General features: G+C 40.7%; 1 protein-coding gene across 1 annotated transcript in view; it reads left to right on the forward strand.

Annotated features, from left to right (window-relative positions):
• Window positions 1-639: 639 nt before the first annotated feature.
• Window positions 640-27,492, forward strand: part of fcho2 (FCH and mu domain containing endocytic adaptor 2) — a 71,673-nt gene continuing 44,820 nt past the window's right edge. The window contains exons 1-2 of the mRNA XM_034238785.1: window positions 640-887; window positions 12,743-12,834. Coding sequence (XP_034094676.1) covers window positions 855-887; window positions 12,743-12,834 — 125 coding nt within the window. The 5' untranslated portion in view covers window positions 640-854. The remainder of the gene's footprint in view (window positions 888-12,742; window positions 12,835-27,492) is intronic.

Here is a 27,492-nt window from a genome sequence, read left to right on the forward strand (position 1 = left end):
AGGCGAAAAGCTTTTAAAATGCGTGTTTTCTGAATGGAATCGGATCCATCAGGCTAAACTAACCTGTTGCTGCTCCGTCCACACTCACAACAACGTCATACAGACATAAATAAAGCAGCGACTGTATTCACCATGACACAGACAGTCTGTGGTTTGTACATGTTTAACTTTTGTCCAGTTTCTGAACAGATATGAGGAGCTGTGAGCTCTGAGTGTGTACTAACGGCTGTTGTGTTGGGACATATTTCGCTGTCGGGTGTTGACCAATCACGAAGCGTCATTTCTTGACTGGCAGAAAAAACAACCAATCACAGCAGTGCTTCTCTGGCTGGCTCTGTCCAATCACAAACAAGAAGTGTTCTCCCTAAAGGAATACCCTTTCCGTCCAATGAGAAATGCTGTGGTGTTTTGTGAAATGCTGTGGTGTTTTGTGAAATGCTGTAGTGTCTTGCACTTCAGGGCCACCGTAGTATCAGTCAATTATGACAGACAGTTTTTAGGCTAATTCGCAGCTTTCTTTCCTTCAATATACCACTGCAACGTTGTCAGCCTACATGAGTACAGGAGTTTACGTGAAACACATGAAGGCAGCATTTTACCGAACTAGTGTTAATCCGCCAAAGGAGGCGCTATTTCGTCCATAAAATGTAAACGGGAAGAAGCCATAGGGGAGAGAGACGCAATACAGACGGGTGGAGGTGGAGTCTTTAGGTGGGGAGGGAGAAGAAAGGGGAGAGGAGGAAAACGGGGAAAGGCAGATACAACAGAAACGGGGGGAGGACGGTGGATGATTTACGCGTTAAAAGTTGCCTTCCAACACATTTAAGAGTTGCGGCGAAGAGGAATAAAACAAGATGATAACGCCCTACTTCCTAGAGAATTTCTGGGTAGGTGGTGCTTTTATTCACGTTGTTTACAACCGGTGCTATTCCTTATTATTCTGTTGCTGTGTTCCCTCCCTATCATGGCCATGTCAGCCAGGAATCAAATGTTATTAACGTTGCAGAGGCTCGTAGCTTGCTGCTGTTGAGCCGGTGGTGTCCGGTGCCGCCAGACTTACTGGTCAGCAGCCCCCCGGCCATCGTTCATTTTCCTCGGCGATTATTATTTTGCCACCCCGGGGGTTTGGGCCTCTGTAACCCATCTAACTTGAAACCTCGAAGGGTCCACCCTTGCTCCCGCTAATTGGCTGTCTCAGGCTTGCTTGGAATGTTTATGGTCATTTCCTTGAATGCTATTGGTCGCCTTGGCTGTCATTCACAGCCCCTGACGTTCGCGTCATTTTCTTCCGTAACAAAGTTTCAGTGAGAGACCAGATGTTTAGTAAGTTAGAGAACAGCTTTAAAAAAACACGAAATCACTCTCCTACTGTATCAGATATTAAGCCTATAGTTATATAGCGAGTGCTGAGGTATCTGTATTAATAAGCGGTATACAGTGTTATCTATTTACTTTCGAAAGGACATTTCTCTTCCGATTTGACGTGGCTGCGGTAGCAGGTTGAAAAGTAAAAGCAATGTCTTAACCAAACCACCGAGTAATGTCCTCCTCAGTGCTACCTTTACAACAACCTGTTGGTCTTTTTGTATTGCTTTTGAAAACCCTAAAGCCCTAAAAATAGACTGTTATTGAAAGTGAGAGAAATTCCAGCTTTATTTGGGCTAACAGCTCTAAGCTAAGGCCAACGATTGTATACATTGATACCACTGTTGCAAGTATGGGTCATGTTTTAATTTGTCTTGAGTCATTTAGACTGTTGTTAATGCTGTTATCTTGGTTGATCACCCTAAAAGGTTTTGATCAATAGGCAAAGTAAATGGGACGACTGCAAATGGGATATATTTGCTAATAACTGTGTTATTGCTTTGCTCTGTTGGTTATGATGATACAGCTTGTTAAAAATGTAGTGCTTCAATTACAATTCATATTGCATGCATATGCACTGCAGTATGCAGTATATTTATTGCTCGGAATTTGGATATGATAATGTGTATAACTATTGTATTTGAACCTTCTTCAACTTCTTATATTAACCTTTTCAACTTTAGCTTTCTTCTTTTAATGCGCTGTATCACCAAGTCAAATTGTTGTGTACATTTGGTGAATGAAGAATTATACATATTTGAATGGATGAAGTGCTTCTTTGTTGATTTAAGAAGTTGATCCATTACTATTTTCCAGGCTTATGCTACAATACAAAGTACTGTCACATAGCCAACACTCATATTGCATCTCCGTCTAATGCGGGAAACACAGCTTTGGTTTGTAGCCTCAGTGGACCTCACTACCAGCTAACACAGCTGATAACATTAGCTGTGTTACTGAACATTACATTAAGTAAAGCCATTTTTAAAAGCGCAGTGCTGTCAACCCAAAAGCCCTTTTCTAAAGGAGACTTCATCATGAACTAAATGGAGGAGAGGAGAGCCGAGACGCTCTTGATTCTTCAATCTGCCCTTTGTGCCCTGTATGGGGACACAAGAGAATCCAGTGATGGCAAAGATCAGCTGTGTGTTTAACATGCAGGACACACACACACACACACACACACACACACACACACACACACACACACACACACACACACACACACACACACACACACACACACACACACACACACACACACACACAAGGCATTAGGAGTTGCATCCAATTCCCTTTGACTTGACTACAAATCATCCCCACAAGCAGACACACTTTTGAGAATACACCTGTCTCCGCTCTGTGCTCTTTCACTCTGGCCAGGATACATGTTCAATGATTCTCTTCTTCTTGGCATGAATCTGTAATAGACAACATGTCCACTCAGCTGAATAAACATGTTCTTTAGGAATTAGGAGCCAGACATGGAACCGCCATGGCGTCTCTCTGTCAAAGCTGCAGCACTTTTTTTGTTGTTGTCCCTGCTACTTTTCCGCTCAGTAGATTCGTGTTCAAGTTTCGCTTGTCCGTTTCCCTTTTTCTGTGTGAAATGTGCACCAGTAAGCTTAAGTGAACTGAGGCCTGTCGAGGAACGTCTGCATGCGAGATTGTCCCCATGTGCTGAAGTATCTCAGACAGATGCCAAGTTAGCAAAAGCAGCAGTCATGGGAAAATCAGATGGCAGCGTGATAAGCAAACAGTGTTGGCGGGATGTCTTTCTCCTCCCTGCTGTGTGTGTGTGTGTGTGTGTGTGTGTGTGTGTGTGTGTGTGTGTGTGTGTGTGTGTGTGTGTGTGTGTGTGTGTGTGTGTGTGTGTGTGTGTGTGTGTGTGTGTGTGTGTGTGTGTGTGTGTGTGTGTGTGTGTGTGTGTGTGTGTGTGTGTGTGTGTGTGTGTGTGTGTGTGTGTGTGTGTGTGTGTGTGTGTGTGTGTGTGTGTGTGTGTGTGTGTGTGTGTGTGTGTGTGTGTGTGTGTGTGTGTGTGTGTGTGTGTGTGTGTGTGTGTGTGTGTGTGTGGTGTGTGTGTGTGTGGATTGTGTGTGTGTGTGTTGTGTGTGTGTGTGTGTGTGTGTGTGTGTGTGTGTGTGTAGTTGTGTGTGTGTGGTGTGTGTGTGTGTGGTGTGTGTGTGTGTGTGTGTGTGTGTATTTGTGTGTGTGTGGTGTGTGTGTGTGTGTGTGTAGTCTTTATCTGGAGAGGGGAGATCTTGCTGAGATTGAGAATACCGTCCCCTTAGGTGAAACGGTTTGGATCAACATTGACTTGTGTTTGCACTCGTAACGCATATCCTTCCTCATGGTGGTTGTTTTCATTTTTATGATTTGTGTCTGATGAACTTCTTTTTCAACATTCAAAGGCAGTCAACTTGAAAAAAAATGAGTGCAAGAAGAAACACAGAATAATTGAAGATTATGTTTCAAGTCCAATGTGCGAGGAATGCAGATATAGTCAACTATATCCATGTCATAGAATGTTGTAAGTGACAAAGTATTTGCAGGAGTCGGTATACATGTCAATGGAATAAGATAAGAACAGAAAGTCAAATGAAATACTGTTTATTGTAGTAATACATAAATGATGAGATGCAATGTAGACTGGGTTAACAGGGTCTTGAATGGGTCTTGCTTTGTGGTAAAGTCACCTTTCCTGGGATTATTCCATGTCCCAGCCCAACTCTAAGTAGTGGTGAAGTTCCTCCACATTTATGTTTATCCCCCAAACAAAGCCCGACTGTGTGTGCTCACCACATACTACGCTCTGTTTGTCTGATGTGACAGCTCAGTGCACCGCTCCCAGACCTCCCTGGTCACATGACCCAGGGCAGACGCTGTGATGTCATGCTGCTGTCTCCCCGCTCTGCATGGGGCTCCGGGGACTCCACCAGGCCATGGTGTACCGTCTGTCTGGAGAGAGGCTGGTGTTGTTGAATCCTCAGTCAAAGTGTGCAGTCATATTTCTTTCCAGTGTTTTGACCTGAACACAGAGTAGTGTCCCCCGGGACACTCTGAGCGTCTGCTTGTTTCCTGTTTACTGAGCTGCTAGTGGAAATGATATAACCGAGACCTCCTATGGACACTTCGGCTACATGTGATACATTTTGCACCATAATGTGATGAATGCACATACTATGTACGCTACAGCAGTGACCAATCCTTTTTGTTAGTTTGCTTTCAAAATGAGGAGAAAGAGGTTTCTTGTAAAGCTAATGTACTTTGCAGCCTGCTTAGCAATATGGTGTATTTAACATTGGAGCAGCATATCTTTTATTGTCTTAGGTGTAGTCTAATATTATATTTTAAGCACATTATATTTAGTTAATCATATTCAGAAGTTTTATTTCCATACAAATGCTGTGCAAATCATGTATTAAGGCTGCAGCTACTATTAGTAATTTATCACTAGATTATTTTCTTGATTAATTCACGAGTAATACAATCAAAAATAATGACACTTCTCATTAGTTATAGCCCCTAGATGGACACTACCTTGAAAATAAGACCATGTATGATAATAAAATGAATGGAAGACTTAGTTTTTCACTTTAGTTTAAAGCAATAGGCAGTACAATATTAGATAAGCAGCTCTCTCTGTCACGAGATGCCTCACTGCGTGTCAGGCCATAAACACTGGATTCCCTAAACACAGGAGCTTGGAGCTGGTTTTATACTCCGAAAGAAAGAAAGTGAATTCCTGTCCTCCTCTGCCCGGCAGATGTTACATGACAAACTGCAGCACTGTGGTTTTGTTTATCAGTCCTTAAAGGTGTTTTCTCAGATTAAACATGGGCCTTGTAACTGTTTCTTGTTGCGTTTCTCACCCTGTAATAACAGGGATGTTACTGTTGTGTGAAAACACAATCCTGTGTGTATTCCAACAGCAGTCTGTGGTGTGTGTTCTGGTCACGGCTTCATGAAACAGACTCGACCCGAGCCTTTTGATTCTACCACTTCCTGTATCTCATACTTTAAATAGACTCAATTATTGACGCAGGTGTCTGTTTGCTCAGTACAAATGAGAAAGAGTGTCAATAGGGCATTTATGAGACTGCTGTGTCTTTTTGGTTATTTTATTATATGGTGTATTTAGGTCTCTGTGTTTCTATATTTTGTATTGAAGTACAAAACATTAACAGGACAAATAGGGCTGAAACGTCGACCTTTTTCACTGTCAACTATTCTTTGGTAAGAAATTCATGAAAAATACCCTTACAGTTATCTATTGCCAAGTTGAAGTCTTTAAGTTGCTGGTTCTGTGCAAGAAGCAGTGTAACACCCCAAAATAAATCAGGTTGAATATCATGAAGACTATAAGTAGTGAATCTTCACATTTGAAAAGCTACAACAAGGGAAAGTTTGGTGCTTTAGCTTGAACATGTATTTAAACATCACGTAGTGTTTTGTGGAATGTGCGTTTTGTGTTCTTATGGCGCTTTTCCACTGCAGGACCTAGCACGGCCTAGCACAGCTTAGTTTGGCCTTGGTAGGCCAGGCTCACTTTAAGCTGCATTCCCATTACCGTTTAGCCGCTGTTCGGCGGGCGGAGCGACGCTGCGTAAAACTGCCGTGACGTCATCTTCAATGCGAACCAAAAATATCCGCCGTTAGCTGTTAGCACTCATATCTGTTCAGAAACTAGACAAACATTAAACAAGTACAAACCACAGACTGTCTGTGTCATGGAGAATACAGTCGCTGGTTTATTTATGTCTGTAGGTCGTTGTTGTGAGTGTGGAGCATATACAACGTTAGCTTAGCCTGATCGAGCCGATCTCCATTCAGAAAACAAACATTTTAAAAGGGTTTCCGCCTGCCGTCTGTCTGCAGACAGTCAGCATGTTGTTACTTCGGCATCATTTTGAAACGTGTATTACAATTAAATCACGGTCAAATATGTTGTTGTTGTTGTTGTTGTTGCCCCCTTGCCAGCGATTCTCTCTGACCATTCAGCAGTCGAGTGTTTACGTCACTAGTTTAGCATATTCAGCCCGGTTGTTGGCCCGGTAAGAACCTCGGTTTTGGAGGGCCAGAAAAAAGGTGAAAAAGTAGCCCTGAGCCGGAACTACCCCTGGTGGAAAAGCGCCATTAGTAGCTGATTGATAGCTTTCCGAACTTTATTTTCGTCTTTTTTTAAGCATTAACCGTATAGCCCACACTCAGATTCAATTCTCAAATGTTTCTAAAATGACTATTTTGACATGTTGCTATTGTCCATGAAGTAAAAGGAATTATTAGAAATGAAATGGTTAAATTGCCACGAGAGTCAAAGCTCTCTCACTAATGCAAAGCTGTTGTTTAGTTAATAATTATAACTCAAGTGAAGAACTCCATGAACCCTCAGCAGCTCGCTTCTGCTTGGGAAACAGACCTGTGTCAGTCTACCACAAATAACCTGAACGTATGTCTTGGTGTGTATTCAATTCTGCTTTAATTGGTAATGAGGTAAGGTTGCTGCTTTTTCCATCAAAGCTCACCTTCTCCTTGCTCATGAGTGAAACCACTCTTCCAGCAAGAGCATTAGTGCACATGTAACCATGACGTAAGCTGTCTAGTTGCCAGGCTATTACCTACATTTTTTCATGTCAGCCTCAAGCATTCAAGACGCTGAGTCCCCTGTAGTGAGCCGTGCAGACATAGCACAGGATTTAGGTGCTTGTGTAAGAATGTGTGGCCTATATACCCATAAGAGCCAATACTAATGGGTAGAGGACGTTCAACTATTCTGTTGAAGGAAGCGCACCTACAGCAAGTCATTTGGTCTGACTGAGGTTGAAGAGTGGAATATAATTCAATTCAATCAAAAAATGAAACACTTATAGATCTTCCAGCAGTAACCAATAAAAACAATGCATGATTCTGCACATGTCAGCAGTAAACTCTATTGTTGCTGCCTCTATCTATATGCTCTGCTTGTTTTCAAGCCTGTTCTATATGTGTATGTCATATTGCTGCTTTTAACAACTGTGTGCAATGTGCTACTTTATGTATATATATATATATATATATATATATATATATATATATATATACATCCTTACTGCTTTTAACAGCTGTGTGCAATGTGCTACTTTATGTATATATATACATCCTTACTGCTTTGAACAGCTGTGTGCAAGGCAGTACTCACTGTATAAGTCTCTCTAGTTTTTAAAGAGGACACATTCTGCTCATTTTCAGGTTCATATTAGTATTTGTGCCTCTTCTTCAACAAGTTTCATGCTCTAATGTTCAAAAAGCTCTTTATTGTTCTCATACTGCCTGTGCTGCAGAACCTCTTTTCACCCTCTGTCTGAAACCAGAGCCCAGTCTGCTCTGATTGGTTAGCTGTCCGGCTCTGTTGTGATTGGTCAACCGCTGAGAGATATCTCACCCATTACCATGTACAATGTGTTGGAGCGCTAGCCACTAGAAGCGCGATTGTATATAGTGATGTCACTATTTTACGGAGGTAAACAAAGGAGTCCAATGGAGGTGTTTCAGGCAGGGGGGGGGGGGGGAGTGTGTGGGAGAGAAACTCCCTCTGGAGGGAACACAGGGGTTTTAACCTTTGCAGCAACACCATTTAGATCAGGGTGTGAAAATGAAGGCTATTAAAAAGGGCATTTTCCAAGGTGTCACATGTTGTAGCTTGTAGGTTATATTCCACAGTCTGCCTGAATGTAATCATGGCGTAGGTGTGTAGTGTGATTCTGTGTAGTTTATTGATGGCATCCCGTTGGGTTTGACGTCATCTGAACAGGACATCGCACGCTCACTGCTTGATAGCGCCAAGGTCCGTTTACGCCGGTTGTTAAACAACATCGTTTTGGGGAAATGCAAGTCTGCGTCCAAATGGTTGGAAGATCAGGAGGAAGGACAATCAATACTGTATCTAGTCAATGTGAGGTGAAGTGTGTCGCCAAGGTAACCGGTTAGAACTCCAAGGGGAGATGAGGTCTTAACATGTATTACATTTGACTTCAGGATTCCTGCAGATACCCTGGAGATGCACAAAAACCTTTATAGCACAATTCAGGAAAGGGGAAAACCCCAAACAGCAATCTGGACATGTCCTTCTCCAACCTGCCTGCGTTCGTTTATATGATGTATTTTCGAAAGCATTTCAACTTCATGCCCTTAGATTGTTTTCATTTGTTACCACGTTTGTTACGTGTATTTGCTAGATGGGACGGTGCTAAAGAGAAAACTAAAGCTATCTGTTTCTGTGCTCATATCGGCAGTGTTTGGATATGGAACAGCTGACACCATTCAGTCTGTTGGAAGCTGTCTCAGCAGCATACTGTGCTTTTGCTGAAACAGACTTTGAGTGACATGTGTGCTAACCTCTCTGCATGTTATCCTCTCTTTTGGGTGGGGCAGGGAGTTTAAACCCTCCATCTGAATCCAAGCATAAAGACCACTTCTGAATTTCACAATGTGTGGTTGGAATATTAAACACCCAGTAAGGAGGCTTTCATCAATGAGTGTCCAGAATAGGACATTGAGAAACTGTGCGGCACACCAGTATATCACTTCTCCAATTCTCCCTGTCGTACAATCCTGAACTAGCCAGTAGACACATATAGACATTTCTATTTCACTTCAAATTCTTAGACCTTTCTGGTTGGTTTCAAGGAGGTTCATTCGTGCCTCCTGCTTTGTAGGGTTATCTTTTTTGCAGAATTGATATTGTAACATGGCTGCTGAAAACGCCCCGAGCAGTTTCCTGTGTTTGTTTTTATTTGTCATTTTGTATTCATTGATATTGCATTCCACATGAGCACAGTTAGTTGTTGCACAGAATGGAGTCTCTTCCTGTTCTGCTCTGTTCTGGGCCGCTGTGTGTTTTCACTCACTTTTCGGCACTTCCCTGTTTTGTCGATGTTTGTCTCTCTTTGTGTTTCGTATAGGTGCACAGTAGGGCTGCTCTATTCATCGTATTTGAATCGCAATTAAGATTTTGGCTTGCAACGATTATGAAAACAACATAATCGAAATAAAACGATTCTTTTTTAAATTATTATTTATTTAAAAACAAAAGTATAATTAGTTTGTATTGGTTTTGTAATTGAATTATGCTTAAAGTTCAGGGTGATCAACTGTTAAACATACTACACATTTCTTTGTTCAATACATGGATGTTTTCAAAGTAAATGGATAATCGTTTTTAATAATCGTGATCTCAATTATTGACCCAAATAATCGAGATTATGATTTTTGCCATAATGGAGCAGCTCTAGTGCTCAGTATTTTGGATTTGTAATCGTCATCAACTTGTGTGATAAACACATTTTGAAAGACTGCAATTCTGCACCTTAGACTGTGTTGCTGGACCTGGGCATTGTTGTGTTTGGAGCCTTCTGTGTTCAGTTTCATGTTTCATTTGTTCAATAACAGAAAGTTGGAGAAATCTTTTTCTTTTAAATGTTTCTTTAATAAAGGCTACTGAAAGCAGCAGAACAACTAAATTGAGTACACTTTATGATCTGTCATTTGATTGCAAATATTAGCATTATTGCTGTATTCAACAACCATATGGCATTTGACTTATGTCCTGCATCCTGAGTTCCTTTTGATCTAGGCATTATAATGGAGTAGGGCTGAACGATTAATCGATTTTACATCGAAATCGCAAAGCCTGCGATTGTTTTTACATTTTTCTTTTTTTTATTAAATGTTTTCTTTTTCTTTCTTCTTCTTCTTGTGTGTCAGTCATTCACACCAATCAGAAGTGCTGTAGGGACGGGAGCACGTTGATGCGACCTTCCTAGCCGGAGATATGGCCGCATTTTACAATAAACTTCTGTTGGGTCGCTTCAAAACAAATATCGCAAATCGAATCGCAATATCTGTCAGAAAAATCCCAATTAGATGATTTCCCCAAACCGTGCAGCCCTATAATGGAGGACATACGGTCAGCTGTTATGGTCAGTGTCTCACCTCCCCGTCTTGACATCTAATGCGTGCAGAAGTTTGCATGTCATGCTGTTTTCTGCAGGCCGGGTTACTGCTAAACTTTTACTTTGTTATGGTTATCTTGTTCCAACAGGAAGCTCATCTCAGTGGTCTGCTTGCTGGGGTTGAATATAGGTCAGTGAGCTGTAGCCCAGAGAGAGGCTTTCCTTTTTAATGTCTATTTGCTCTCTAAACAGAGTTATATCAGAGCTACCTCTGAGCTTCATTTTGACCTTTACTCTTTGTCAATGTGCAAAACAAGGGCTTGTTAAAGCTGCCGGTTTACCGAACTGCTGACAGTGTATGGCTCCAGGAACCAGGAAGTATCTGTGTGACTCGGGTTGAGGTGAAACAAAGTTGGCTGGCAGATTTAGACAAGAATGAGGATAAACTGCTGTGTTATCATGATTACATTTCACTGAACATATGACTTTCCTTATCTGTGTGCATGTGGGTAGAGCTATTGTTCAGTTCTTTGCATGCTGTTCAGCACAATCTACTATATTTGACCATTTGCTTTAGAAGAGAGAGAGAAGGCTTTTAAAGGCACTCCCTAGCTTCAAGCCATGGTTCTCTTCCCTCTGTACTAAATAGACGGCATGAAGGAGGCCATTGAGAAAGTCATTCTTCTGTTCTGGGAAATGCCAAGAAGGTGTTTGTGTTTTAGGTGTGTCAGGCGTGTAGGCCACGTATTGCACAATCAGGTACAATTTCAATGAAATGTCATGCTGCCTGGTCCTTCAATGTGTGCATTCAAAAGTTTTAAATAAAAGAAAGTGAGTTCTGTGGGGGTTAAAGTTAGTGACCTCATTAAGATCCTAGTGATATTGATTTACAAGCTATTGCTGAGCCTCTCAGTGCTGAACTGGTGTATTCACTTTTGATCTTCTTGACCTAAACAGGGAGAAAAGGCTGTGATCTGAAAGGTCGGATCCTTAATATTGTTGTCCATCACAGCGTGTAAATATCCATATGCGGGGTCAAGCACTGCCTATTGTGTGTCCAGAAGAACAAACCCCTATTTGTAGGGACATGTGGTCCTGTCCTCTTCTGTTGGCTCACCAGACAGTAAGGAAACGCTTAGTGCTGCAGGAGTAGAAACTCCCAGGAACTTTCTCAAGTGTCTCTGCCTTTCCACAAGTCAGTATGCTGCTCCCAGGTCTTCTGTGACGTGGCCACCACAATTCAGAATCTAACTACCCTCCCCACGAGGACCTGTCTATAATAATGGAGAATTATTTCTCTGCTTTGTAGCAAAGTCTACAGTTGGCTCCTTCAGCCGAACATCATTTGTATGACCAACATGCCTGCCCTGTCAACTCTACTACAGACAGCCAGAGAGGTAGGGTCAGGTCAATAACTGTTCTTCAAATCAGCGTAGCTCTTATCTTGAATACAAACCCAGCACCATCAAAGTCATTCTAGCAGAGGCCGCCTGGCCTATCTACTGTAGTGAAGTTCAGAGTTTATTATCTGAATCTGAAGGGGATTTATTGGCTGTTTTCGATACAGTCTGCAAAGGCCTTATCAGTCCTAGCATGCTGATAGTCAGCATAATACATATCGTACACAACAACGCACAATATCAAATACAAACTTATCAGGGCCTTCTGTTGGGAAAAACAATCTAATGGTGACTCCTTTTATAAGTCTGCAATAAGCTACTATGAACAAGTCAGCCTGGCTGATTGATTGGTCTAGCTCTGATAAAGGAGGTAGCTTGGGGAAAGAATACAAAAACAAAAACTCATTTGTATTTATTATGTTAATATTGTCCTTTGAATTCATTGTGATTTTTTGCTTGCAATTTAATTTATGTATTGAATTGCCTTCATTCATATTTTGTGTATTCTGTTTGTAGGATTATATAAATATGTGGTACACAAATAATATTTGTTCATTATTAAAACATTTAATATCAGTAGTTTTAGTAGTAGTAAGAGGGTGTCCCTCTCTGTACTTTAAGGGTCCTTTGTGATTATTAAAAACAATCTTAAATGCAAAACCAACATTTTTCATTCAATTAAATTATTCAGAGGTATCTGCAATTTTTTTTAGGGCATCAGTGCAACTGGACACCCGTCCCCCGGTGGCATGGTAACGGGAACACAGACGGACAGACCTCTATCTCTTACATTATCTGCTCCAGACATAGACCAGTCCACAACACTTCATACATTTTTTTGAACATTCATTTCTCTCAAACATGGCAAAGATGAGTATGGTTGACCAGAGGCTTCTGCACATGCAGCTGGACGCTATGCAGACAATCAGAGTCCTGCTTTTAGAAAAGGCCATCACGGTAACGTCAGTACAAAGTTGTTGTTGTTGTTTGTTGGGCTTGGTGCTGTGACTTATCTATCTGCATTCCTTTTTTGTCTTTGAAATTCAGGGTGAAAAAAACAATGGCTTTGATGTGCTCTACCATAACATGAAGCATGGCCAGATTTCCTCCAAGGAGCTGACCGACTTCATCAGAGAAAGGTAGGACATGGCACTCTGACACACTTCACTTGTTCTGAGGAGGTGGCCCTCTCTACGTAGTTAACATGTGAATCCAGTACATAAGTTACTCATTGGCCTGCTGTGATGTGTTGCTTCTACATGTATTACCTGTTGTGTGGTTTTCTTTGTATTTTAAATGTACTTCCCAAACAGCACCAGCAGATCCTGTTCCTGTAGTAACACCCAAGTACTTAGCTGCTATTCAAACCACTCTGAATGTTGCTGATTGCCAAATACATCTCAAACCAAATGGGTTTGTTCCAAGTTGAGCCTCAACTAACATTATTCTTTTTTACATTATGTTCCTTAAGAATAAATCCTCCTAGTTATTTGTTCATTATTGGTTCAGTCTACAGTTAGTCAGAAAACCAAAAAGAAATGAATTTCACTGTAATATTCAGGGTTCCTATGGTCATTAAAAACCTGGTAAAGTCATGGAAATTCAAAATGCAAATTCCAGGCCCTGGAAAAGTTATGGAAAACAATATTTTTCCCAAAGTTTTGGAAAAGTCATGGAAATGTAACCAAAGTTGCATCAAATATAATGTATATTTTATTTAATCGCCGAAATAGTAATACTATAACGATAATAAATACTGTATAGTAATGAAACGTAAAATGGCATTTAACTGTCGAGGTTAGAGATGTCCCGATCGGGGAACGGAGCCGATCACGTGATTTTCAAAAGATCGGAATCGGGAGAAAAAATTGGGGATCGGGATTTTTTTTTTTTTCTTTTTAGAAAATATATATATATATTTTTTTAATGTTACAAAACAAAAATGACCATGTTCACGTCTTAAAGTCATCCTGAGGACTTAGTTTTGGTTTAAAATGACACAACATCATGTATGTGTTGCTTCTGTTGGGCTTGTTTTCAGACCTGGTTGCTTATTCCTCTCAAAGCTGGCAACAGAGTGGGCGCAGTGTCTAATAGTAGCAGTAAGCTAACGAGAGGCTACGTTCAGCTGGTGACTCGGGAGTCGGGACAGAGAAAATTTCAGGAGTTTGGAAGTATTATAAAATTGAAAGCGAAGGCAGTGTAACAGCCAGATGCAATGTTTGCAAGGCGGAGGTTCCGCGTGGTGGAAAGAACAGAGCTACGTTCAACACGACCAATCTAACACGCCACCTGAGAAACAAACACCAACAACAACACGACGAGTACACAGCGGCCACTCAGGTAACGGCACTGAAACAACTGACACTTTTAAAAGGAAAGAGAAACTGCCCCAGAACAGTGAAAAGGCCAAACAAATAACAGCCAAGGTAGCTGAATTCATCGCGTTGGATGACCAGCCCATCTCTCTCTTAATGCATTGCATAAAGATCGGATCGGGAAAAATCGGTATCGGCAGATTGTCAAAATCAAATGATCGGAATCGGATCTGGAGCAAAAAAAGGTGATCGGGATATCTCTAGTCGAGGTATTTTGCTGGTGAGAGATTTTTACAATCACGCCCTCTAGTCTACAGTGGCTAGTCTGTAGGAGCTAGTAAGCCTACTATTTGATTTGTTTATGTAGGCACAACATGTTTCATATGCAGACCTTATTTTCCAGCTTACCATGTTCAAATTAAAATGTTTCAGTGGTACCGCTGAGAGAGTACTTTTTTTGATCATGGAAAATGAGGTAAAGGTCATGGAGAAGTCATTGAAAATCATTGGTGAAAAAGTGTATGAACCCTGAATATATATATATGACAAAGAAAAGTAGTTTAACCTCATATTTAAGAAGCAATAAATATAGAAAATACAAGTCAACTTTATTATCAATATCTGTGATTGTGTTGCAAACAGGGAGACCAAAATTCAGTTTTGCACTGTCCCAAAGATGAAAATATATACCACAAAAAATGTATATACATATAAAGAAAACAATATAAAAAGGCACATAAATAAATATATAATAAAAATAACACAGCTTTTACTTTAAAAATCCCTGAAATGATTTAGTGATAATCAAACTATCTGTCAATTTTTTTGTTCTCGATTAACTATTCAATAAATCAACTAATCATTTCAGCTGTAGTTCTCTCATGAAGATGACTTTTTTTTCAAGGAGGTAATCAATATTTATCAGATAAATGAACTGTAAATGTAATGAATTATTTGCATTGAGTCCTTTATTTAAACAGGTAGTCTTCAGTGTTTCCCCTAGAATGGAGTCATAGCAGTGGTGCTAAGGCACGTGGGCCCAGCATAATGTGAGCACGGAGCGCGTGGAATTTTTTAGTGTGTGCACGTGCGAAGTGCGCCCCACCAATTTGTTTCTATGTGTCTGCCAGCAAAATAAATTCTCTTGAGGCCTAGTACCAGGGCCGGTCCTAGCCAATTTGCTGCCCTAGGCGAGATTTTATATATAAAGAATAAATGAAAAATCTCTACAAAAGATAAATACACTACAGAAACGTATTGACATGGAGTAATATACGTCAAAATCAACCCAGTCTCACAAAAAAACGTGTAATAACTACGTTGGTCCACAACTTGGGATGTAGTATTTCTACAAAAACGCCTCTGAAATTGTAAGATCCCTACGTTGTTTTTCACCATTCATTCCAATGGCTGGCGTCTATGTCACGTGATCTTCAAATTTCTCCCTGCAGAAAAAAAAAACATGGCCGAACTTCGTTTTATTCTCGGTGGAAAATGCCTATTTTAAGGTTAGTTTGGCCATTAAAATGCGTTTTGATGTCATTTGATGCGAGAAATACGAGTTGTTATTTCAGATTATGTGTGCAGTGGGTGTACATGATCTTTAGTTTGCTAGTTATTACGAAGATTACTTCAGGAAATTGTGTCCATACAACGTTTTCATTGTTACCAAGGTGGTTGCTAGGGACGCTGCTATCGATATTATTTCAGTTATGTTGTTTGTGTAACTGTTTAATGGTGTTATCTTTATTGCTACCCCCTTCCCCGTCAATTTATAGTTGGTCCACAGCGCAAACATATTAGTTAAACAAAATCCGCATCTAAAATTGTGGCATAGATACGTTATTTTCCCCTGTGCAATTCTCCAACCCAGTCTCACATCTCACATCACATCGTCATAAACAAATACCAGAAACAGACCGAAAACATTTTTTTAAAATAATACTTTATTCCGAGTGTGCTTGCTTTTCTCTTTGAAAGTCATCACATAACGGCATTGTAATACACAGTTTGGCTGCATTAAATATTACATATCTGCCGTAGTTCTCTATTTAACCCTAACCCTGATGAGAAGAACTGCCGCCAACACTGAAAACGTAACGTGGATCATAAATATATCAGCCATTAAACAACATCTTACATTTCTTTTCACACAATACGTCTCCTTGCAGTATCAACACTAATTCGGCTGACTTTTATATTTGATCCAATTGGTAGATAGGCTGTATTTACACCATAAAGGTGCACAGCTGATATAAAGGGACACCTAGTGGTTAAAGCATGTTATTGAATTTCATTATTTTTATTATTAGATATTAATAGGATCCCTATAAAGTATATTCATTACTCGTTATTCTCTACTAATAGTTAATTAAAGACTGTATATAATGACTATTTTGCACATCCCTTTCAAGATTTCAAGATTTTCTAAGGTTTATTGACATATCATATAGGCCTACACAACTATGGTGTAGTTCTGCATTGAATTAAAAACTTGGGTCGCAGGTTCCTCAACAGGGCATTACAAGACATCTATCAATATTTGTGTATACCTCCAACAATGTTAACTATGTTGAAGCACTTATTTTAACTGATATTATACGTATTATACTCTTATAAGATGTATGTAGATAGTATAAGAAATGTGCAGAATATGTTTAATGGTGGAGGTATACACACATATTGATCGATGTCTTGTAATGCACTGTTGTGGAACCTGCAACCCAAGTTTTTCATCTCTGACCTTGTCAGGTATTGAACATTCAATAAATAAAGAACACAGAATTATTAAATATAATACAGAATTTGTGTGATTATACTAAATGATTTACAAATAAACACCACTGCATATTTACAACTGTTACACATGCTGATGTAACGCAAATGTTTCCAACTTGGGATCAATAAAGTATATCTGATCTTAAGATGATCGATGGCTACTGCCATATTTGCAAAATGTGCCTCTGAATCTTGACAAGTGCATGTTTCAGGCTCATCAATTAACAACAGGAGGGGTCACAGACATAAGACCAGCTGTTAAATAAAGCTCTTCTGACCTTAGCTGTCATGTGGGTATATATTAATGCTGCCCATTATGGGCACAAGCAATTTTCACCCATTTATTAATTATATGTTTTAAATTTGAGTGTTTCCTATCCCCTAAACCTCCAGAGACGTACACAGTTTAATACTGGCAACTTCTTATTATGGGAAATACGAAAACGTCTTTTAAAACTACAACTCCCAGTAGAGACGTGCCATAGATAGAGAACATGTTGCGAAACACAATAGCCAGCATGTGTAGTTTTGGGGACGGAGTGGGGGACGGGGTGGACCCGTTCAAATCAGTTTTGGACAGCCTGCCGTGGTTCCATCCCATTTCAAAGTGCTGTTTGACGCTCGGCGTAACCCTCGGAGCACATTCAAACATCCAATCACAGAGCTTGAGGACTATCACAGGGTTTGTCAAGCGAAGCGGAGAGAATACTTACTTCCGGGTGTAATATTCTCTAAAGCAGGGGTTCTCAAAGTGCGGCCCGCGGGCCAATGGCGGCCCTCGGAAATGTTTCTGGCGGCCCGCGATAGTTAATGTGACACGCTGAAATGCATGCGTTATATTTGAATCCTCCATGGTTGTATCTAGTAAGAATTAGAATGAGTAGCTTTCCAGCGGTATCTCCTGTGAGACTGTAACCAGGGCACAGCAGCCAATATGGCCGCTCAAAGCAGCTTGACTTTACACTGTGTGGGATTGGTGGATTTGTGTGTCCGTCAAGGAAATCTCGTCCGGCAGACATCATGGTCTGAAATGACCAATGGACATCGAGAAATCACTAAGGGCCTACCCACCAAGTAAAAAAAACATAAACCACGTGTCTCCCATCAGCTTACATCTGTGAGGAGAGAGAGAGATAGAGAGAGACAGATAAAATGGAGATTTTTTTTCGCTAGCAGCAGTGAAGATAGAGCCTCAGAACCTGAATTCTTCGACTCTTCTGAAGAAGAAGAATACAAAGACAACAACAAGGATCCATTTGGACATGGGTAAGTAAATATTACAGTAATAGTGTACTGGCAATGTGTGGGGAATACCGCGAAAATGAACAATAGGTTTATTGATATATATTTTTTATCGATAGTCATGAACTTTTTATTGGAACAAAATAGACTCTCCATTAGCAAACGTTTACTCTGTGTTAACGTTATTTTGGTGTGTAAAAGTGAGATTACATGTGTAGAGGATTAAATTAATCATTTATTCGTCCCACAACGGAGACATTTACAGTGACATGTTTTTGCCATTGATTATTTTATCATACTGTTCTGTGTGTGTGTGTGTGTGTGTGTGTGTGTGTGTGTGTGTGTGTGTGTGAGTGTGTGTGTGTGTGTGTGTGTGTGTGTGTGTGTGTGTGTGTGTGTGTGTGTGTGTGTGTGTGTGTGTGTGTGTGTGTGTGTGTGTGTGTGTTGTGTGTGTGTGTGTGTGTGTGTGTGTGTGTGTGTGTGTGTGTGTGTGTGTGTGTGTGTGTGTGTGTGTGTGTGTGTGTGTGTGTGTGTTGTGTGTGTGTGTGTGTGTGTGTGTGTGTGTGTGTGTGTGTGTGTGTGGTGTGTGTGTGTGTGTGTGTGTGTGTGTGTGTGTGTGTGTGTGTGTGTGTGTGTGTGTGTGTGTGTGTGTGTGTGTGTGTGTGTGTGTGTGTGTGTGTGTGTGTGTGTGTGTGTGTGTGTGTGTGTGTGTGTGTGTGTGTGTGTGTTCGTTCGAGAGAGACTCCTTCTGCAACCAGGTCAAGATACACCTCAGCACAAAGGCTCCACCACAGCCATCACCTTCAACCCAGCCAGCAAGGAGGTCTCATGGAGGTCTCGTATAGCACTTGTACACCCCACCTACACAGCAGCCCATGCACCATCACCCCCATCTTCACAGCAGCCAGACCCACTGTCTTGGAAGACAGACAAAGACCTTGACACTGTCTTGACATTTATAATGAATAGTTGGTTGAAAGTTCTGATGTTCAATATTGTAAATAGTGAGATTTTCCAGTTTCTTATATTTATATAAATAGTTGGTTGAAAAAAACATATTTATAATAAATTGTTGGTTGAAAAAAAAGGTTGAATGCTCAATTTGTATTTGTACACATCACATGAACCTTGGTATGTGATATGAAGTCATTATTCAGTCCTAATGTATCTCAGTCCCTGCTGTGGTGAAAGTAGAGTGATAAATACCTATTTTACTCAAAATTTGAATTTAATGTTTTTCATTTTAGACATGAATAACACATTTATATACAGTGTAATTCAAAAATTTAACTGCTTTTGTGATCCTAGGACTTTGGTAACCAAATCTAAAACACCAAAACAATTCGATCACATGAGCAAATTTGTGTTTTTACAAGAGTTTTGAAGATTTTCCAAAAATCGGATTTCACATTTTAAGCTTTTGAGCTACTTATCTCATCAAACAGTGCTCTAAGGTGAGCAATATGCATATATAGCAAGACCAGAGATTGTCCTGAACATTTTGATATTTAACACATGGGGTGCCATGTTAGAAGAAATACATTTAAAAGGTGATTTAAGAAAACATCTAAAAATCGAGAAAATACCCTAATGGCGCGTTTCCACTGCAGCGGGTAGCCCCGTTTAAGCGTCCTTAACCGTCCTCAAGCGGCCAGGCCGGTTTTTGGTGGCGTTTCCATATAGCCTAGTACCGGCCAGCGGGTACTTTTCCCCTCTTTTTCCGGCCTCATCAAATCGTGGTTCCCTCAGACCAGGGCCAGGGCTGAGCTAGTGACGTCAACACTCTCGACTGCTGATTGGTCAGAGAGAATCGTCACAAGATCGCGCGCGAGTTCATCCCTAGCGTCGCATATATATTTAGAAGCAAGCTTGCAGCATTTTTATAAACAGCATTTTGTAAACGGATGAGCTACAAAAATGGCTACGTCTAATAAGAAAAGCACACCGTGGTCGACCGAGGAGGTGACGACGTTCCTACATCTCATTGGGGATGATCAAATCCAGCGGGAGCTCGACGGAACAACTCGAAATGTGAACAAAAACAAAGCCGATCGCCCCGCCTACACTGCGTTGCTACCCCAGGTCCTAAACTGTAATGGAAATGCGCCACGGCCTCGGACGGCCAGCGAGGCAGCACGAGGCCAGAGCGAGGACGCTTAGGGACGCTTAAACGGGGCTACCCCGCTGCAGTGGAAAGGCGCCATTAGACTCCAGAGTACGGTGGCCCTGAAGTGCAAGACACCACAGCATTTCACAAAACGCCACAGCAATTCACAAAACACAACAGCATTTCAGAAAACACAACAGCATTTCAGAAAACACAACAGCATTTCAGAAAACACAACAGCATTTCAGAAAACACTACAGCATTTCAGAAAACACAACAGCATTTCAGAAAACACAACAGCATTTCAGAAAACACCACAGCATTTCACATTGGACGGAAAGGGTATTCCTTAGGGAGAACACTTCTTGTTTGTGATTGGACAGAGCCAGCCATAGAAGCACTGCTGTGATTGGTTGTTTTGCTGCCAGTCAAGAAATGACGCTTCGTGATTGGCCCAACACATCAGCCGTTAGCTGGCTCACAGCTCCTCATATCTGTTCAGAAACTGGACAAAAGTTCAACATATACAAAACACAGACTGTCTATGTCATGGTGAATACAGTCGCTGCTTTATTTATGTCTGTATGACGTTGTTGTGAGTGTGGACGGAGCAGCTACAGGTTAGTTTAGCCTGATCGATCCGATTCCGATAGGATGTACATGGAGATACGGCCCGCCCCCTCTCCAGGAGTAAACACAGAATTAATGCCTTATTGATTCATGGTTTTTAAGGGGCTTGTCTCCATGTAAATACTATGGTAGACCACCCAATATTCGCATCGCTCTAATCGCTCGAGTTTCACCGCGGCTGTCAGCTGTGTTTGCTCCTGTCATTCAAACAAGAGGCGCTGAGAGGGGGCGGGGCGTATCTCCATGTAAATTATATGGGAGATACCAACTACAACAAAATGAACATATTTGACCGTGATTTAATTGTAATACACGTTTCAAAGTGATGCTGAAGTAACAACATACTGATACCGGTTAGTAAAAACCATGAATTAACGCTTTGACAAGTCTGCAGACAAGACGGCAGGCGAAAAGCTTTTAAAATGCGTGTTTTCTGAATGGAATCTGATCCATCAGGCTAAACTAACCTGTAGCTGCTCCGTCCACACTCACAACAACGTCATACAGACATAAATAAAGCAGCGACTGTATTCGCCATGACACAGACAGTCTGTGGTTTGTACATGTTTAACTTTTGTCCAGTTTCAGAACAGATATGAGGAGCTGTGAGCTCTGAGTGTGTGCTAACGGCTGATGTGTTGGGACATATTTCGCTGTCGGGTGTTGACCAATCACGAAGCGTCATTTCTTGACTGGCAGCAAAAACAACCAATCACAGCAGTGCTTCTCTGGCTGGCTCTGTCCAATCACTAAAGGAATACCCTTTCCGTCCAATGTGAAATGCTGTGGTGTTTTCTGAAATGCTGTGGTGTTTTCTGAAATGCTGTTGTGTTTTGTGAAATGCTGTGGTGTTTTGTGAAATGCTGTGGTGTTTTCTGAAATGCTGTTGTGTTTTTCTGAAATGCTGTGGCGTTTTGTGAAATGCTGTAGTGTTTTGTGAAATGCTGTAGTGTTTTGTGAAATGCTGTGGCGTTTTGTGAAATGCTGTGGCGTTTTGTGAAATGCTGTAGTGTTTTGTGAAATGCTGTTGTGTTTCGTGAAATGCTGTGGTGTTTTCTGAAATGCTGTAGTGTCTTGCACTTCAGGGCCACCGTACCAGAGGGTTAAGAATGGTAAAACTGCGCCCCCTGGGTTGTCATTCCTAAATGATGAATGACAGCTTGTGGAAAGTTTGCTAGACTACTGGTTGCATGGCAACTAGGCATCTCGCGAGTTGCGGTAATTGGTTAGTACAATAAAGAAAGGATTTGTTTTGGAATTATTTTGTGTTCCGTTTTTTCTTGGGCGGCCCTCAATCCAATATTGGGTACCTAAATTGGCCCTCACTCATCAAAACTTTGAGAACCCCTGTTCTAAAGCAAATGAGCTGCTCCAATCCTCGGTCCTGACGGACTCCAACTTGTGTTTATTAATCAAACAAATAAATAAACACAAGGATAATTATGTGTTATTGTTGAGTAAATGGAGAATTGCACAGGGGAAAATAACGTATCTATGCCACAATTTTAGATGCGGATTTTGTTAAACTAATATGTTTGCGCTGTGGACCAACTATAAATTGACGGGGAAGGGGGTAGCAATAAAGATAACACCATTAAACAGTTACACAACATAACAGAAATAATATTGATAGCAGCGTCCCTAGCAACCACCTTGGTAACAAAGAAAACGTTGTATGGACACAATTTCCTGAAGTAATCTTCGTAATAACTAGCAAACTAAAGATCATGTGCATCCACTGCACACATAATCTGAAATAACAACTCATATTTCTCGCATCAAATGACATCAAAACGCATTTTAAAGGCCAAACTAACCTTAAAATAGGCATTTTCTACCGAGAATAAAACGAAGTTCGGCCATGTTTTTTTTTTCTGCAGGGAGAAATGTGAAGATCACGTGACATAGAAGCCAGCCATTGGAATGAATGCTGAAAAAAACCGTAGGGATCTTACAATTTCAGAGGCGTTTTTGTAGAAATACTACGTCCCAAGTTGTGGACCAACGTAGTTATTACACGTTTTTTGTGAGACTGGTTGTCAAAATGGCTTCAAATGTATTCAGTATTGTATGAACATGTTTGAATTGGGGGGTGGACGTCACATCCTCTAGGGGGGTCCGGGAAGATTTTTTTTTTTAACATTTTAAAGTAAAAAGCTTCAATCTGGTGCACTTTGAGCACACAATTACTAGAGACCTGATCTAGGGGGTACAACTCTAAAACACCCATATGAAAAAGATCGGTTTACATTTTAATAATCAAATAAGTATATTAACATAACCAATAACCTACCATAGCCAATAACAAATAAATGTAACTTATTTTATTTTTGTTGTTCATTCATATCTTATTTTACGAGTTAACATTTATTTATGCATATTTTGTATCTCTCCAACTTTAAACGATATTTTTGGTTTACTGTCCTATAGTATACATTGGAATGATTTCAAACCTGTTTTTATTAATCCTAATAATTATAAAGGAGTGCCTTGGAAATATGTGTTTACATAATTTGTGGTCAAAACGTTTGAGACCCACTGAGATAACTTTTAAAACTAAAATTAACTATCTAAACACTCAGAGTCCTTTACCTCACTGAGCCTCTCAGTCTGACAAGAGAGCTCTCCTCCACCCTGGTTCTAGAAACATCTACTTCTTATATCCATTAGCGCAGCTAGCACCAGATTCTAATAACAACAGCGCCGGTACCAGTGCACCCTCTCTCTCTCCTTCGCTCGCTCTCTCTCTCGCTCCCTCGCACTTTGGCTGTGAGCTGCGGGCGCCTGATAAGCCAACATCCCCCACTTACAGCGCCCATCGTACAGGGCAAATGAAAAGTGTAACCGGGGTGAAAAGGGTGTTACATTTACTTAATTATGAATGTTGTTACATCAAGGCCGAAAATTAGGATGAGCGCCAACGATCAAAAATGTTTTTTCCCCTCCCAGAGCTATCAGCGCAGCGCCGCCCAGATCTATGCCAACAATTGGCCTTGCCTATACATACAGTGGCAATGTCTCAAGATTTAGCAAAAATACACCTTTATTGAACATACAGTAACACAAATACTACAAATCCACATAACAAACAATCAAACATATTATTTGTATATAGGGGAAAACACTGGTGTTGTTAAGATCAGTTGCTCGTTGTAAAGAGACATGTGTTCAAAATAAATAAATATATCCACATACAAGTCAAGCATTGAAAGACAAATACATGTAACAGCTGAAGGTGGATGTAGATTATTGTGGTAATGTTATGCAAGCTTAACCTCTTTGTGAAAGAAGCATAAACCTTAGCCCACATGCAAGCCCGCCTTAACCTGCCAGGTTTTTTTTTGTAGGCTCTGTGATCGCACTTCTCCACTCTGCTCTACGCGCGCCTGGTCCTCTCCTCCAGATGAGTGACGTATCGGGCCTCCCTCATGTATTTGTCCGGTTGCCGTTGGCTCCCCTCCACGTAGCAAGTCCTCGTCGTCCTCCCATCTCCTCCAACAGATAATGTTCCTCCTGTCTGTTTTTCCTCTCCCGCTACTCCATCGCTATCAGAACCAGACGGCCTACTTGGCTCCGAGGCCCCGCGGCCGGCACAGCTGCCACTCGGTACAGAACTCATCTGTCCTTCCTCCTCATCCTGGCCTACAGGTTTAAAATAACCTGTAAGCTTCGGCATTTTTTGTAATGGCTGCTTGTCTTGAAACTCCTTTTCCCTCAACAATTTCCTTTTCCGAGCACCACTCTCAAACTTTTTCTTCTCCGACATTTTCTCCTAAACAACCTTCATCTGTCACTCAATTACTCGCAATTTGAATAAGTCACATGTGAAACATATTCTCATTCTGATTGGCTGTTAAGTGGTGCCCACTGACTGTTACATCATTTTTGACAAAAATCTCTGGAATCCATCGATCTGATTGATTAGCGGAGCAAATGATCAAAATACTACAGAGGGATGATATTTTCGTTTGGATTACTGGTCTGGGGAAAGCTCACGAGTGTGTGTGTGTGTGTGTGTGTATACGTGTTTGTGTGTGTGTTTGTGTATTTTTGCGTTTGTGTGTATTGTGTTTGTTTCCCGGGGAAAACACTCACGAGAAACACCGGCTGTTGTTACGCCTGCTGTGACGTCAAGTTACTCCGTTCTCCGCTTGTAATTATGCCGTTAAAAGCTTCAAAGTTGTATTTATCATCTGAATTTGCCGAAACAAGTTTAATATTCTGAAAGCCAAGACTTTGTTTATTTGAAACCAGATGAAAACAAACTGTAACGGACCCTGCCGTGTTATCTATGATTACTATACGCCTTACATTCATAATTTCAGCGGAGGGAGGGGAACAGCAGAGTGGCGAGGGAGAGCTGTCCTCATCCCTTTACAAGCTTCAAAAAAATGTATTTATTGTGTGATTTTGGAAATAAAAGTTTCATATTCTGAAAGCCAAGACTTTTTTTATTTAACATTTTTAAAAAACATCCGAAATAAAAAAAAATGTATTTTGAATTGTTTTGTATTGGCTCATGATAGGCCCCCGTTCTCCGTAGGCCCCTGGGCTTCAGCCCAGGTCAGCCCGTGCATTAAGGTGGCCCTGCCCACATGTGTCAAACTCAAGGCCCGTGGGCCAAATCAGGCCCTTGGTGGATTTAATTTCGGCCCGCAGGATAATTTTTAATTACTATTAGATCTGGCCCGCCGGTATATTGCACGCACACCTTCACTCCATCCTGAGGGTCTCCTCAGCTCAGAGCCTGAGCCCAAACATTGATGAACTTGCACCCAAGATGAGATGCCAAGTATCTGAACTAGCATCACAGAGCAGCGTACTGAGTTTAATGGATGTTTCCTTCTGCACTTTTTCTCTCATGACAACAGGGCATGTTTGGTTTGTTCTTTGAGGGGAATAGTTTTTTTGATAAGAAATGGCTCTGCAGATAGAGCCATAAGAAATGAATGCAACTGATTATTTAATGTTGTTTTTACAGGCAATCATTTAAGCTTTGATAGTTCCAGGTTTAATATGTGCAATAAATTCATTTCAATAAGTTTTGCAATACACATTGAACCCTCGACTCGTACCGATTTTTTAATTGTGGCCCACTGTGTATTTGAGTTTGACACCCCTGCCTTAGCCTATCTCTATCCTGACATTATGTTACACACCCCCAGTGTCTGCAGCTGGATAATACCATAATAATACCTTCTTTACAAAATTCTTTCCACATCCACAGAGATTAGCCTCCCTGTGTCAGAGGTGTGTGTTTATAACCTGCCGCATGATGGATGGGCGACCGCTGGAATTCAACCGTGGATTCCACCTCTCTCACTGCATCACTCAGACACTTCATTATAACACTGGGTGCAGGCTTTAATGGGCTCCATCTGCTGGATTTATTGGAAGACTGAAAGTCTTATTAATAATAAACAAAGGTTATGTTACATTACCTTAATGGCTGGGTCACAGGGAAAATAAGCTTTTTAGCACATTATTCCTGAGGGGCCCTAAATTAAAACCATTCTCTTTTTGAAGAATTTCTGCGTAAAATGGCAAATGCACCAATGGTAAAGCTCTGTCACTGTTTAAACCATTCAGACTCATTATTTCTAATAAATCATCTTTAAGCTTTTAACTGTGCTTAATTATTAACACTTTATTCCGTCAGCTATAATGTCTGTGTATACTAAACAAATGAATCGATACATAATCCGTAAAAGAGACAAGAGATTCATTTAATTATTTGTATTGTAACATTATTGCTTATTTTTGCTTAGTTTTATAAACACTGTCCAAGTTTCTAGGATGGCTTGGGTGTTTCAGTTCCCAGGCTTATGTTTTGTACTTTAGAATATTGCACAATGGCTCCCTCTGCTGGAGAAAGAATCTACATGCACTGTTTGAATATACCTCAGATTTCTTTCAATACAACATTCTTTTACAGGAGCTAAATAGAAATGAACGATCTCCAACAGGTGCACACAGGGCCGTACAACATATTTTAAGAGATTAATCGCAGTTATCTGACCTGAAAGAAACAGGTGTGTGAGCTCCAGTCACTATATAACTTTTGAGCTGTAGTAGAATTTATTTAGTGTTTAGCTGTTTTGAGTATCCTTTATCTTGTCACTGTGTGAGCTCACTGCAGTTTCAACGTGTGACGCAAATCAAAAATCACCATTTGTGATTTAAATGTGGTCATCATTTAAAAAAACAATGTTTTCACCAAAGACAGTCTGCTTCAGGTCAAAACCATTTATCATATCCATATAAAAAAAAAGATGGAAATAAGAAGATCTTAGCCCTAAGAATTACAATTGAGTTAGCCGCCTTAAGCCACATTAGGGTAGCAGGGTTCTTGAATAGTACATGGCAACTAACATACGATACAACCTCCAACATATGAGACAGGAAACATGAACAAAGCTAAACGTCATGTTAAGAGGTGGTCTGGCTTAACAAGTGTGACTAATATAAAAGAAGAGCTGTGTAAAAATAATCTTTCAGTAAAACACGCAAAATGTCATTGTGGTAAGCTCTGTACAAACACTAAGACGTTTTTTTTAATGTTTTTATTAAAAGGCAGAGGTTTCTCCTGGCACTTTGTCAGTAAAAATGCAAAAGGTATACGAATAAACTTCCATTCTTGGCTCACAGAGAGATGAGGAAGTTTCCTATAATGCATTTCTATCTATGTTGTGCAATGTTGGATGTTTGCTGGCATGTACCCG

Source organism: Gymnodraco acuticeps, unplaced genomic scaffold (genome assembly GCF_902827175.1).
Source record: "Gymnodraco acuticeps unplaced genomic scaffold, fGymAcu1.1, whole genome shotgun sequence".
Taxonomy (NCBI): domain Eukaryota; kingdom Metazoa; phylum Chordata; class Actinopteri; order Perciformes; family Bathydraconidae; genus Gymnodraco; species Gymnodraco acuticeps.